The sequence below is a fragment of the Pelodiscus sinensis genome, chromosome 1 (genome assembly GCF_052426305.1).
Source record: "Pelodiscus sinensis isolate ZL-2025 chromosome 1, ASM5242630v1, whole genome shotgun sequence".
Lineage (NCBI taxonomy): Eukaryota > Metazoa > Chordata > Testudines > Trionychidae > Pelodiscus > Pelodiscus sinensis.
Window position 1 is genome coordinate 103,488,684 of NC_143052.1, and position 15,356 is coordinate 103,504,039.

Consider the following 15,356-nt stretch of genomic DNA (forward strand, 5'->3'; position numbering starts at 1 on the left):
TATTTGTCGTACTTCCATCTCCTCCTAGGTCACTATGAGAATTTCCAGAATGCTTTTGACACTAGCTCGCTGTCTCTGGACAAGCTGCCGCTGGCTTTTTACTCTGGAATGTTTGCCTATGGAGGATGGTAAGCTTCCATATCCCTATGGGACAAGATTTATTCCAGTCACTGATGAAAGCCAGATAAGTCCCAAAGCATTCAAAACTGCAGTACTGGGCTTGTGTGAAGTCACAGATTCAAAGGCACCCCAGGATTAGCAATGACCGAGGCACTATAGTGGCTGTTTGCCTGTCCCCTAGACACTGGCTTGAGATCATTTAACTTAGACAAATTGTCATTCGAGTGACAAATGAAACTGTGCTCTATCTTAAATGTTACCAAGGAAGATAACCTCAGAAAGAAAAGAAATTGATTTTGCAGGGTGCAAATTGGAGAACCTAAGTTCTTAAATGTGGGTGCCAGGGGGAAGAAAGAAGTTTCTTCCCTTACTATCACCCTTAGGAGGAAGCATTTGACTTTTGCTGCAGAAAGTGTCTATATTTATGTAGTAAGCTGCATGGTCTAAGAAAAGATGCCCTCTATTCTGGAAGCAAACTTCCAGATGCAGCCCAGGAAGGGCAACAGATGCATAACCCGTTCCATCTCACTCTTCAATGTCCTACCTGGAAAACGGAATCCCAGGTCCAGATCCCTTTTCTCTTCTAATTACAGGTTCTATGTCAACTTTGTAACTGAAGAAATCATAAACCCTGAAAGGTGAGTGCCATGGGCAGCTGCTTGAATTCATTGCTGGTAAATCAACAAACTTCTGAAGAGAAGCTGGATTCCTCTGCCCCAAAGTTGGAGCAAGCATCGTAACAAGCTGTGAGAGGTACACACTCACTGCAGCGCACCACCACACTGATTCACAGACGTCTGAATAATTTTCATACTGAGATTTGACTTGGGTACAATTCATTTCTGCACATTCCGGATGTTGTCATGTTGGAGCAGAGCAGAGGCCCATCAAATCCTGTGACCTGGCTTTGGTGGCAATGGTAGTGAGCCTGATGATTCGGTGGAGGAGGCTGTGTGGCAGGGGCAGGATTTTTTCTTGACCCCCCTATTAAAGGAAGACAAATTGTTAACAAACTGGGGGGGGGGTCATTCTCTTGGTGAACACACTAGTTGAAAATTGGGCTTGGTTAGTGCTTTCGGTACCCATTTGCATGGTGCTGTACAGGCTGACTCAACCCTCTGTGAAACAAAGTTACAAGAAGCACCTGTTGTTGTTGTATCCCAGGATAGTAAGTCACCTGAAGAACTCCATGTCAGCTGGACAGCCTTATCTCTTTCACCAACAGATCCAATAAAAAATATTACCTCACCCACCTTGTCTGTCTAATGAGCACCAAGGTAGGAATTTTATCCCATTGCCAGGTAATATGAAGGGATAAAGAAAAGACTTCCTGAGAAGGGGGGGGGGGGGGGGAGATATTCAGAGCTGATCCAAGTGAAGATCCCTTTGATTTTTCCCTTTACAGTGGGATTCATTCTTATAGTAAATTGTGGTTTAAAATAGGGACCTAAAGTAATCCCCAATTCCCATAGCTATTCTCCATCACCCACTGGTGCCTAAAGTTAGTTGCTTTAGTCTATGAGTTTTGGATCATCATAAGATGTCTTGTTAGTGCAATAGAGGATGAAGGAGACCTACTCACATTAGTATCTCTTGATTAGGAAGGACTATTTTAAGCACAGCTCTCATCTTCCCAAGATATGTATGGATACTTTGGAAAAAGGTCTGAACTGAGAGCCACATGAAAAAAAATGCCACTGCAAGGAAATTAACAATTTGGTACCATACCAATTTGGTACTATAACGTCATTCTCACTATTCTGCATTTATATAACCGACAACCTACAATAATAACCAGATATACAACACAGACTCTAGAGCTGGACAGGACACTGTTTTCCCATTCTGGGAAATTTTGATCAGAATCTCAGATTTTTCTTGTTCTGAATCAGGATGAAATGTTGAAATCTCAAATTTTTCTGAACTACCAACTAAGAAAACTATTTGGCTGTGTCTACACTGGCATGAATTTCCGGAACTGCTTAAAATGGAATACTATTCCGTTTTCAGTTTTTCTGGAAAAGGAGCATCTACATTGGCAGGCTGCTTTTCCGGAAAAGCCCTTTTTCCGGAAAAGCGTCTGCGGCCAATGTAGACACGCTTTTCCGGAAAAGAGCCCCGATCGCCATTTTCGCGATCGGGGCTTTTTTCCGGAAAAAACTACTGGGCTGTCTACACTGGCCCTTTTCCGGAACAGTGTTCCGGAATAAGGACTTATGCCCGAGTGGGAGCAGAATAGTTTTTCCGGAATAGCGGCTGATTTTGTACAGTAGAGCGTCATTGCTTTTCCGGAAATTCAAGGGCCAGTGTAGACAGCTCGCAGCTTATTCCGGAAAAGCGGCTGATTTTCCAGAATAAGTGGCCCAGTGTAGACACAGCCTTTCACTTTGAGTCAATTGAAATAATTTCATTTAGCCATTTTCGGAGATTCCATTTTGCCTTTATTTCTCTCTAATTAGGGAAAATTTCTAACACAAAGTCATTTCAAACCAAAACCAGATTTTTCCATGTTGCAAAAGTCAAAATGGGATGGCTCAACAATTCAAAATGTGTCCAAAAAATAAGAAATTCAAACCAACCATTTCTCACGAAAAATTCTGGTTTTGACAAATTTGCATTTTTCAGTGAAAAAATGTGATATTGCAAATTCCCAACCAGCTCTGCTAGATTCATGTGGGCTAGAGGAAACCCTGATGGACAAGCGAGAGGTGCGATAAAAGGGCTGTTTTTATTCTATTGTAGGAATATCCCACTGAGCGTGATAGTGTCCTTGCTCATCGTCACTCTAGGATACCTTCTCACTAACATCTCCTACTACACAGTCCTGACAGCAGAGGAAGTGCTGGCCTCTGAGGCTGTGGCTGTGGTGAGTGTGGTCCTTTGTGTTTATTGGCTATTGCAGTGTAACTCAGATAGTTCACATCTGGGACCAGAGGGGCTATTGGAGAGAAGCCAGAAAGACATTAAAGGAAGGAACAGATGGCAGATTCTTATGCTCGGAGCACATGTCTGTTTAAATATCTGGTGAGAAGGAAGAAGCATAAAGGAGAAGCTCTAGGAATAGTGTCACTCTCATAAGGCATCTTGGTCCTCTTTAGCAAGATATATACTTACAGCCACTGTATTGCAGGGGCTTGCCCTAAACTTTTCATGGAGTTTCCGTGATCCCTCATCCCTCAGTCTTGCAGACTATGACACTATATAAAGGCCCCTATACGGACACAGGTTTGCTCCTTCCTCCCTGCAATTTTTCTGACGTGACACATCTGTTGGATTGCATGTAAGGGTGTGTCTAGACTACAGGGTTTTGTCGACAAAACTATACCTGCGCATCTACATTGCCGTTGAGTTCTGTCGACATAACGTCGACAGAACTCAGCAGTTTTGTCAATGGCTGTAAACCTCATTCTACAAGGAATAACGCTTTTTGTCGATAGAGTTCTATCAACAGAAGGTGTTACTGCATCTACACTGTCCTTTGCGTCTACACTGTTATGTCAACAAAGAAGCTTTGTTGACAGTATTTGTCGACAAAACTTCTGTCGACAAAAGCCTGTAGTCTAGCCATTCCCTAAGGTTCTCTTGCCTCTTAGCAATAATGGAGATGGGATTATCTGGAGGTCATGATAAACCTGGGTTTTTAACCAACACAGTTACAGAAACAAACAGGTGAGATAGGCTAACTCACCCTGAAAAACTGAGGTCTCTATTTTTCCCCCCAGAGCTTCACAGACAGAGCTTTTAAGAGCATTTCCTCAGCAATTCCAGTCCTGGTTGCTCTGTCCTGTTTTGGTTCTCTGAATGGAGGAATTTTTGCCGCAGCAAGGTAAAAGCCTGTCCTTTCTAAAACCAGACCTCTCTTGCAGCTAATCTGCAGTTCAAACTCTTCTTTTTACAGCCTTTATCTGCTTAAAACCTTATGTAAATCAATGGACTGAGACTATTGATGGACTAAGAGTGAAAAGTTTACCAAAATTTAACCTCCCTGGATACACAATTACAGACTTAGGAATTGCCATCCTCAAGCAAAACAACATCAAAACCTGGCTGCAACCTGAAACTGTTGAGTGACAATTCATATGCAAATTTGACACTATCAGAATGGGTCTGAATAGGGAATGGCTCTCTCATTACAATAAGCAATTTACCACTTTAGGTATTCTCACCTTCTTATCCCCATCCACACTGATTGAATTAGCTCTGATGTAACACACCCCTCTCCCTCTCCCTACCCTACTGCCTATTTCTTTTTCTTTCACTTCACGCACCTGATAAAGTGATTTGCAATTCATCAAAGTTTTTGCCCTAATAAAATCGTTCGTCTTTAAGATGTCACTGGACTCCTTGCTATTGTCTTCTAAGGTGAACACCTGAAGCTTGAGGGAAAACTCAAAAGCCAGGGAACTGCAACATACTCATTGCTGTATCATGAGCTCCTGCTGCTGGTGATGAGTAATATTGTATCTGCCTTGGTTTCTACAGCAGATCAAAAATGTTTCAGCTTTCTTTTCATGACAACAACAAAACAAACCCTTGAAAACAACGCCGCTTCATTTCCACTTTACTTTCTTCCTCTGAAAAAGTAGACAAAACATTAAAAAAATATTTTCGTTAAAAATCCAAAAATGTAACTAAAATGCAGTATGAAGTAGATTTAGCTTTTTTTCATCCAGTTCTACTGGTTTCTTTCTAACAGGATGTTGTTTGCAGCTTCCAGGGAAGGACAGTGGCCACCGCTCTTCTCCATGATCCATAGCCGAAGAAATACCCCCTTGCCTGCCCTTTTATTAATGGTGAGCAGAACTTTCTAGATTCTGAATGAGGCTTGAATGTTTTTTTACCTCTTCTTCCTTGAGAATGAACACACCTGCCTCCCCCAATTGGGTAATGTACTAAGGTAGTATTAGACAACACTGAGATGCACCATTTACAATATGGTAGCACCTAGAGGCTCCAACTGGGACTCATTGTCAGGGCCCTGCCAAATTAATGGTTCAGTTTAGTAAGTTTCCCAGTCATTGAACTTCAAACATCATAAATGTCATGGTTTCCCATTATATACACCTGAAATTTCAAAGCGTTGTAACCATGGGGGAGGGTCTGCAAGGCTATTTTAGGGGGTATGTGCCTCCCTTACTTCTGCACCAATGGTGGCAGTTGTACTGCTTCCAGAGCTGGCTCCCAGCCAGCAGCTGCCAAGCTTCCTGCAGCTGGTGGGAGGTTCCCAAAGATGGGTGTGACCCAGTCCTGGCAGCAGGAGAAGAGAAAGTCCCATCCCTCCCCAGCCTGGCTAGGATTAGCAGCTGCAGCCTAGCACATGGTAATATCCCTCAGCTGGAGTATCCCCAGCCCTGCTTTGCCCCCTCCCTAGCTAAGGGCTCAGCCCTAAGGGCCTTAGCTGTGTATGTGTGTGGTGGGGTGGGGGGTTGACCACTGCATCCATGGCACACTGGAGGGTTGCTCATTTGTAAGTCTGGCCTTTCCCTCTTCCCTTTGCCTCCTCTCAAGAGTGACAGCCTCATCATCAGCAGGTATAATAGGCCTCCCCTAGTGCAGCTGCTGCCACTGAACCCTGTTTGTGGTTTTGATGGGGGAACATTTTTGCTTTTTATTATTCTCCATGCAGATTCTGGGAAAGCTGAGGAGGCAGCATGTGTTACTTAGCTTCCTGGGTTCATCAATCTCCCTGGACTGCAGGGAGATAACTGATGAAACCAGGAAGATAAAGAACTCACACAGGTTTGCACCTCTCTAGTCCAGCACCATGGGGACCTGACTGGTGCCGAGCCAGAAAATTTGCCAGACCTCAGGAAATCAATATTGTCTTGCAGCATTACCAACACTTCCACTGCTTACTGAGTTCTTAGAAGACATTTAGGGGTAAATTAGAGCTAAATCACAGCACAGAACACTGAGAACTCTGGACTGGTGGCTGTAAGCAAAGTTTATGGGATCACGGGAAAGTTGGCCACACCCATGATAAGTGGGACATCTGGCTAACTAAAATCATGCTGGACCACGGATGTTGCTGGATCAGAGAGTACCAGACCAGAGAGGCTCAACCTGTACTACCTCCTCAGGTGCCACAGAACTGCATGTTGCATATCAAAAGCTCCATTGCTTCTTCCAGAGGAGAGTAGAAAAGAGCTTTTGAATTTTCAAGCAGGGTGGCTTGCGGCCTGCAGAGAATAGGCATGTCAGCGACAGCTTTGGCCAGGGCTCCTCCAAGCAGGTGTGGTGTCTGGCTGCAGGGTGTCTGGCTGCAGGGTGGCGTCTCAGGCTACAGTTGTAGGATGAGTGGAAGGGGCAGAGCCAGAGGCTAACCTCTCTGAAGTAGGACTCCACTCACCACCCATGGGTAACCCTTCCGACCCTCCCATACTAGAATACCACCCTAACATCTGCACTACTGGCAGCACAGCTGCCTTCACAGCTGAGTGCCTGGCCCACAGCCACTGCCCTTTGGCCACCCAGCTCTGGGGCCAGTGCAGAAGAAAGGGTGGCAACACTGCAGCCCCCTACAATAGCCAGTTTGTTACTGAAAGAATGGCGTTTAATTGTGGTGAGCCAAATATATTGCCTAAAATGAAATGTTTCTAATTTAAACTCTTAATTCTCAATGTACGATTTATGTAAGCTGATAACCAAGCTTGTGGCCCACTCTAAAGGAATTGCTACAGAAAGCAAGCCAGTCTTTGCTGACTCTTGAAAGGCCATGAACATAGCCCCTCCGATCAAGACTAGGCACACCAGTAGTAATTTTTTCAAGTAATATTTATTCAGAAAAAAAAGCAGTTCCTATTTTAAATGAAGCAGGAAAAACAGAGTTAAATACAACAAAGATAGCTGTTAAAAGAACAAAGCAATACGGCAAATAGAGAATCAAACTCTCTAGCATAACAATTACAAACAAAACAATGAAGCAGCTCAGCATACAAAAGACACAAGGCCCTATGGCTCAGAATGATGAATAATAGCATTTAACTTAACATCCATCATTAAATATACACCATGTTTCATATTTAACAGTTACCATGTAACACCGAACACCTGGTAAGTGCTGGCTGGGCAGTTACCAAAGAGGTAGGGGACCATCTCATTCAAGCCAGAAGCCTCCAGCTTTATTGACCGGCAATACCCACCCCTATGAATAAAGTGGTAGAAAGGAAGATTAAACTTACCCTTTTTCCAATCAAATTCCCTCTGATTCGTCTATTGGTCCTTCTGTTCTGTCAACAGTAAGCGCTGTCTGCTGCATCAAGCCATTTTTGCTGCTGGGCTGCTAAAGAAGCCATTGCCATGGTGACTTCAAAATTCAGGGGCTGCTGCTGCTGCTGCTTCTGCTACTTCTTCGCAGGGTTCTATTATTGCCACTGCTGCTTCGTGGGTGGCTTCCTCTGTGCAGGCATCTTACAGCTTCTGCTCGCCTCCGAGATCCTGATCCCACTAAGAGTTTAGCCTGTCAGCCTTATCTACTTACACCAGTGGTCCCCAACGTGGTGCCCGTGGGCGCTATGGCGCCCACCGGGCCATTTCTGTGCACCCGCCAAGTGATCAGGGCCGGCCCTGCCCCCAGGTGCACAGCACATGGGCGGAGCTAGCCCCTGGGCACATTGGAGGCACCGGCCCCTGGCGTACAGCACATGGTCAGTGCTGGCCCCAGGCACGCAGCAGTTAAGTGGCCCCACCCTCGGGTGTGCGGCGCGAGGTCTGTGCTGGCCTCGAGCGTGCGGCGTATGGGCGGTGTCGACCCAGGCACGCGGCACAGGGGTGGTGCCAGCCTTGGGCGCACAGCACATGGGTGGCCCCGCCCCCGGGTGAGCAGCGCGAGGGCTGTGCCGGCCCCAGGCTTGCAGCGTATGGTCGGTGCCAACCCAGGCATGCGGCATAGGGGTGGCGCCAGCCCCGGGTGCGCAGCACATGGGCAGCCCTGTCACCGGGCACGCGGCGCATGGGCCCTGCCGGCTCCTGGGCGCTTGGCACGGGCGCCGGCTCCAGGCACACAGCGCATGGGCAGTGGTGGCCCCACCCCCTGGGTGCGTGGGACATGGGCTGTTCCGGCCCCGGGCACGCGGCGTAGGGGCGGCCCCACCCCTGGGCGTGCAGCACAGTTGCGTCGCCAGCCCCGGGAGTGTGGCACATGGGTGGCGCCAGCTCCGGGCTCTCAGCATATAGGTGGCCTCGCCCCCAGGCGCATGCATGGCCCCGCCCCCAGGTGCCCGGCCTCTGAGCAGCCCCGCCCCTGGGCACTCAGCAGCCCCAGAAGGTTGGGGACCACTGACTTACGCCATCAGTTTCCATCTTTCACCTAGTTCCACCTTGAACCCCACCCATTCACGTGTACCTACATGTGACACATAGCTCCTCCACATGTACCGCTACGAGACTGTCAGATATCTGTCCAGAGGGCATGGCTGTTGGTATCAATCCCAGTTAGGAAATGGCTCAGCAGAAAGCCCAGTTAGAAGTGGAATTTACCATTACATCACAGGAAGTAGAATTATTGCATGACAGGAAATTGCACCCTGTGTTTCTTAGAAACAGAATCTTCCATTGTCCACTATTTTGGTCAGCCATATTGGATAGTCTAAATCTAAACCAATATTAATTTGTATTTAATCAAAAATTAAATCTTAAACCTAATTGCTGTCTTGTGTAATTGTAAGTGTTCTGACACTATCGCCATCCTTTTTAATGGCCAAATATCAATAATTGGAGTTAATAATTCATCTGAATTTTACATGCCTTCTGAAGTTTTTCTGCAAACCTCCCATTGAGGCAATTCAAACAATTGGGGCAAAAATCTCTTACTAAAGATTTCAGAGTTAAAACTAGATTTCATGCTCTGTGGCAAATTTATCACAGCTGTGAATTTGGTAGGTCCCTATTCACTGTGTCAGGCCCTGTATACATGTATCATAAACGACAGCTCCTGCATGTTTTATTGGCAGTGTGTAGAGTACATACACTGGCAATGCGGGAGAAGTGGGGGGGTGGACAAAGGGCCACATGAGCGCTCACCAATGTTGTGGGTGGGAGGAGCAAGGAACCAAAGCCTCTGAGGGTATGTCTACACTACAGAGAAGATCGAAGCTGCCACAGTCAATCTTCCAGGGTTTGAATTAGCAGGACTAGTGAAGACACACTAATTCGAACTGAAAGGGGCACTCCGGTTGATGCCAGTAGTCCTGCTCTCACAAGGAATAAGGGAAGTCACCTCAAAAAAAGATATTTTGGCCTTGGAAAGGGTTCAGAAAAGGGCAACTAAAATGATTAGGGGTTGGAACGGGTCCCATATGAAGAAAGGTTAAAACGACTGGGTCTTTTCAGTTTAGAAAAGAGGAGGCTGAGGGGGGATATGATAGAGGTAGATAAAATCATGAGTGGTGTGGAGAGGGCGAATAAAGAAAAATTATTTATTAGTTCCCATGATAGAAGAACTAGAGGACACCAAATGAAGTTAATAGGTAGCAGGTTTAAAACTAATAAAAGAAGGTTCTTCTTCACACAGCGCGTAGTCAACCTGTGGAACTCCTTGCCAGAGGAGGCTGTGAAGGCTAGGACTATAACAGAGTTTAAAGAGAAGCTAGATAATTTCATGGAGATTAGCTCTATAAAAGGCTGTTAGCCAGGGGATAGAAATGGTGGCCCTGGCCTCTGTTTGTCAGAGGCTGGAGAGGGATGGCAAGAGACAAATCACTTGATCACTGTCTTCGGTCCACCCCCTCCGGGGCACCTGGTGCTGGCCACTGTTGGCAGACAGGCTACTGGGCTAGATGAACCTTTGGTCTGACACAGTACGGTTGTTCTTATGTCAAAGGGAAAGTGTTCTCCCTGTGACATCCTGCAGTGTGGACAGCACCAAAAGTCAAGTTAAGGTACTTCGACTTCAGCTATGCAATTAACATAGCTAGAGTTGCGTAGCTTAATTCAACCTTATCCCATAGTGTATACATACCATGGGTAACCCAGAGGCTTTGAGGGGAGCGTGGGGGGGGGTTGTCTTGGCACCTGCAGCAGGGGTCTCCCCATCGCCATACTGGCAGCAATGGAAGGAAGCAGAGCAACACAGCTGGTAGCCAGAGGAGTGAAGCCATTTTGCTCTACTTCTCTCAACTGCCACTGGTGAGTGCAAAGGGGCCCAAGGCCAGCTGCTGGTGCCAGATCCCCACTAGTCCCACTTCTCACTACACATGTAGCTACAGGTACCCAGTGCTGTGAACAGCGCTGTGGTGTGCTGATGTAGCCTAAAGACAAGGCAACACAGGTGAATGAGAGAAGGGAAGGGAAGAGAGCAGCCAGAACAACGTTTTGGGACAGACTAGCTGGGAGGGTCACTCTCAACCAGTCACTAGCAGGGATCACAACTCCCACCTGTCCAGCCATTAGCTGGGCATTGTCTGGTCTGTCCCAACACACTGGAATACTTAAGTGGACTCTGTCCATGTAGCCCCCGGCCATCACAACTGGCACTGTTCAGTGCCCTCACTGCGCACGGACACACTGGGTATGCTGAGCGAACAACCTTCTGCAGAGCAGCACTTGGGAACACGGATGGGACAGCACTTGGGAAGCTGGCACAGCTGTTTGCCGTGGTGTAGCTGTTCATTGCCTAGACAGAAAGACATGAGCTGGCAGCACAGTCAAACCTATCAGGGCTAAATTCACATTCCACATTTTTATGAAAGAACCCCTCCCCCCCTAGTATTTGGAATCAAACTGTGCAATAACTAACCTATGACAAGTGAACTGGTTTCAGAGCCCCTAACATCACTCCCTCCCCTCCTTTGCTGGTCAGGGGAAGTTAGTGTGTCTTGTTTCATGTTCAAGTGTAAGCTCTTCAGAGCAGGGGCTGTGTAGCTGCTTCTTTCTACAGCATCTAGCACAATGGGCCGTGGTACTTTCAGGCACTACCAGAATAGAATAAAACCTTCAGAAATCCATGTGGCACCAAGTAATCTCAGAAAAATAAAGTGCTTCTTGAAGGAGCCCAAATTCTAGCTTTGGTGGACTTCACATCAAAGTAAAGGGTTGGCATTTCATCCATTTCACATAAGAAAGAAATCTTTTAAAGGGCAAATTGGAAATCTAACTCCTGTTTGTTCCTTTAAAATCTCCTCCTAAACTAGGATTTTTAAAAAAAAAACAGAGCCAACTCGGATTCTTACAGTGCCCCATCAACACAATATTTAAGCGCTTCCTAAGCAAACTAAATCTCCTGCTCTTTTCATTTATGGGAGACCCTGTGATTTAGTTAATACCATAGTTGCACGTGTTGAGGAAACATACCACCATCATTGGGGAGAAGGCAAGAATATAAGGCATTAGCATGGTATAAATATTGTAAAACCTATATCAGTAACACAGGTGGAAAGGTAAAGCGTCTTCCTAGGTTTTACTACAGGATTTAACAGTGCATTTTTGTCTGTGTCCTAGCTACCTCTGATCTACTTAATGGTGTTGATTGGTGATCTCTATGGCCTGTTGAACTTCTATAGCTTTTCACGCTGGCTCTTCATAGGACTGGTGACCCTTGGACTCATAATACATCGTTATCGGCATCCTGAGGTACCAAGGCCCTTCAAGGTAAAAGGAGATCTGGCTAACATCAGCCCCATGAAGCACCACAATCAGAGGATTTTGAAAAAGAAAGCGTTTTGATATGGAAGGATAGAGATGTCCTTCCGTCCTTGTTTGGCAGAAGCGGCTCCATGAGATCAAATGGTCCTCTAGTATTCTGTACTTGCTTCATCTGCAGACAAGGAATCCAAATGGCAAACTATTGTCATTACAGTGGGCTGGGTAAGGTCACTAGTTTGTTTCTGCTGATAGAGTAGCAAAAACTGCAGCCTAATGACTATTAGCACAGTTTGCAGAAGGACTTCAATACTGATGTGGTTAGTGGCAGCAGTAAGACACAAAAAACGTAGCTATCTTGCTTGTTTAGGTTTTGTTTCTGAGCAGGCAAATGCTCCTACTGACCCACTAGAGAGACATCTGCAATGCAGACAAAGACCATAAGATGCTTTACCACTAAGTACAGAAACACTGCAAAATTCAACCAGTTGAATGAAAACAGACTGCATGTCTCATGTTCCTCACAGCTTCTTTGCCCATAAAATTGTAGAAATGAGAAATTTAGCCCAGTTATGCTATGCTTTGTTGCAACAAAAACCCAAGCACAGTACAAAAAGAACCCCAAGCCACTTGGAATGGCCAAACTAGAGCAATAGCCTCTGTCCTCTAAAGTGCAGATATTTGCAGCACTACGATAGCTTAGAAAGTGAAACCACTCTCACACAGTTTCGGTGCTTTATGTACATTTCTTGTTTGCTGTTGCTTGACAAGCAATCTATTAGGTACCTGCTGACAAGCTCTGCCAGGCCTTCCATCTCCTAGATTCCCTCTCTTTTCTAGGTGCCTCTGTTCATCCCATTGGTTTTCACAATATCATCTCTCTTCATCGTGGGAATGTCCCTTTATTCAGACCCTGTGAACACAGGCATTGGCTGTGCCATAACTCTGACTGGTCTGCCTGTCTACTACCTGGTGGTCCAGAAATCAAGAATACCAGCCAGCTGCAGTGCAATGTTCAGTAAGTACAGGCTATAACATTAGATCTAACACTGAAGGGCCTTTTAAAAAATATGCTCTTGTTCAAACTCATTTAATGCAGGAATCACTAGTACGGTTCTATGGCCTGAGTTAATGCAGATGGTCAAACTCAGTGATCATAATGGTTCCTATGGTCTTTGAAAGGAAGAGATTCATAGGCTCATACCTGAAGGCCAGAAGGGGCCATCATGACCCTCTACTCTGACATCCTGCCACAAAACCTCCCCTTCCCCCCCCCCATAACAGAGCCAAAACTTCTGCCTGAGTTACTGGATTTAAATCCTGATTCAAAGACTTCAAATTGGAGAATCCACCATTTACTCTAGTTCAAACCTGCAACCAACCCATGACCCACACTAGAACTGTGAAGAAGGGACATTTTAAAGCCAAGTGTGAATCTTCCATGTTTTCAAGCAAAATTATGCATACACTAGCAGCAATTAACCACAAACATCCAATTCTAGGATTTAAAACACCATTATCCTTCCAACTACCATCAATAGGAATCAGCTAGACAGCACTACAGTTAGAACCTCCTCCTCCTTTATCCTCTAGCCATATTCTGGCTGTTTCTGGCTCTTACAAATTGTCACCGTGCATCTAAGAATCTATTGTCCTAGCCCAGTGGTCCCCAACCTTTTGGGGCTGCTGGGTGCCCGGGGGCGGGGCCACTCACATGCCGGGCACTCAGAGGCGGGGCCGTGCACGCGCCCAGGGGTGGGACCACCCATACGCTGCATTCCCGGGGCCGGCGCCGCTCCTGTGCCGCACGCCCAGGAGACGGCATCACCCACGTGCTGCGCACCTATGGCCGGCGCCGCTCCTGGGCTGCATGCCCAGGGGCGGGAACACCCATGCGCCGTGTGCCTGGGGCCAGTACAGCCCATGCACCGTGCACCCAGGGGCCGGTGCCGCTCCTGTGCTGCACGCCCAGGAGCCGGCATCACCCACACACTGCGTGCCTGGAGCCAGCGCAGCTCCTGCACTGCATGCCCAGGGGCGGGGACGTCCATACGCTGCATGCCCAGGGCCGGCACTGCCCATACGCCACGTGCCCGGGGCCGGCACTGCCCTTGCACCATGCACCTGGGGGTGGGGCCACCCATGTGCTGTGCGCCCAGGGGCTGGCACCACCCATGTACCATGTGCCCGGGGGTGGGGCTGGTCCCGATCACTCGGCGGGTGCATAGAAATGGCCCGCAGGCACCGCGTTGAGGACCACTGTCCTAACCCATCTCAGGCCTGTTTGAAAAATAAGGAAGAGTTCTCCAGAAAAAGCACACACAAGACCTTTCTTATGCAACAGGTTGCAAGTTATATGTATTATTGTATTACAGCAATGCCTAGATATAAATCAGGGCTCCCCTGTACTAGGCACCCCGATATGTAGGTTTCAAACAAAACTGCACTGGAAACTACACAGGGATACTTTAAGGTGGTTGTTTAAGACCAAAGGTTGCATGGCGGGAGGCTGGGAAAAATTGGTTCTTGGTGCAGTTTTCACTAATTCTATGTAAGAGATGTTGCAGAAGGAGTGCTGGGGGACTCTTTGGACAGAGCTTGCCCTGGTCCAGTAGTTTTCACTTACAGAATAAACTTCCTCACCCTCCCCATGATTCCTGTTTCAGACAATGTTTTCTCTTCTCGCTGCACTATGTGTAGATTCCATGACAGTGAAGCTGCAGGTCCTGATGGAAGTCATCCCCCAGGAAATCCAGACTTACTGAAGGCATTTTGCATCAGAGCCCAGACTTCACTCAAAAAGGCCCAAGAAAGACCCTCATTAATTCCATTCTTGGTGGCAGCTGGTAAAGAAATCCAAGCAAAATGACTTAAAGGATCTTTCTGCAATGATATCAGACCATATGTGTGGACTAAAACATTATTTTAATGAAAACAGTACCTTGGTCATCTTCACAAGTCCTCTCGAATACTGGGCTGTTCAGGCACATAGAAAAATAAATCTTTTTAGCATTAAGACTTCTTCTTTCCCATTACTTGAGTGATGTTACAAGCCAGTGTTCCCAATGCCAATAATTCACTGCAGTGGGGGTGAATCTCAAGTCGAACTCGATGGTGGCATTATCTGATGATTGAAGCAAAGGACAAAGCTACCTTAAGTTCATATCATCATGCAGAATAATGATGGGAAAAAGGAATACGAAAATCTATTTAAGAGTTTTGGGACATGATGTTTTCTCTCTAAAGTATGCCTGAGTAACTTTTAACTTGAGGCTGCCCAGCATAGACTAAGTGACAGCAACATGCAAGTGTGGAGCTTCCATGGAAAACATTTCTTATCATTGGCCAAACCACCACAAGAGGTTTTAACTAAAATCTTTTAATTGTTTTCTATCATACCAAAAGACATACATGGGAAAACCGATTCAGACAAATCACAACCTAAACAAAACTTCAGGAAGCCCAAACTTTTCATGTAACCAGTCCTAATATCTTTTTAGAGCCTTAAATTATATTACCTACATCCACATGTTCCACCAGAAAGGACATTGTCTCAGCGACTTAATTACCTGCATCCTGCTTCAAAAGCCTTTTAAGACTGCACTTGAAAGAGAATCCTCTGAGCTTCCCCAATTATCACCTCTAATATCATTAGCTCA

General features: G+C 46.3%; 1 protein-coding gene across 1 annotated transcript in view; it reads left to right on the forward strand.

Annotated features, from left to right (window-relative positions):
* LOC102452940 (cystine/glutamate transporter-like) overlaps window positions 1–14,743 on the forward strand; it is a 34,919-nt gene extending 20,176 nt beyond the window's left edge. The window contains exons 5-12 of the mRNA XM_075939607.2: window positions 29–128; window positions 714–758; window positions 2,863–2,986; window positions 3,843–3,946; window positions 4,817–4,913; window positions 11,557–11,706; window positions 12,538–12,715; window positions 14,398–14,743. Of these exons, the coding sequence (XP_075795722.2) occupies window positions 29–128; window positions 714–758; window positions 2,863–2,986; window positions 3,843–3,946; window positions 4,817–4,913; window positions 11,557–11,706; window positions 12,538–12,715; window positions 14,398–14,462 (863 nt within the window). The 3' untranslated portion in view covers window positions 14,463–14,743. The remainder of the gene's footprint in view (window positions 1–28; window positions 129–713; window positions 759–2,862; window positions 2,987–3,842; window positions 3,947–4,816; window positions 4,914–11,556; window positions 11,707–12,537; window positions 12,716–14,397) is intronic.
* Window positions 14,744–15,356: the final 613 nt, after the last annotated feature.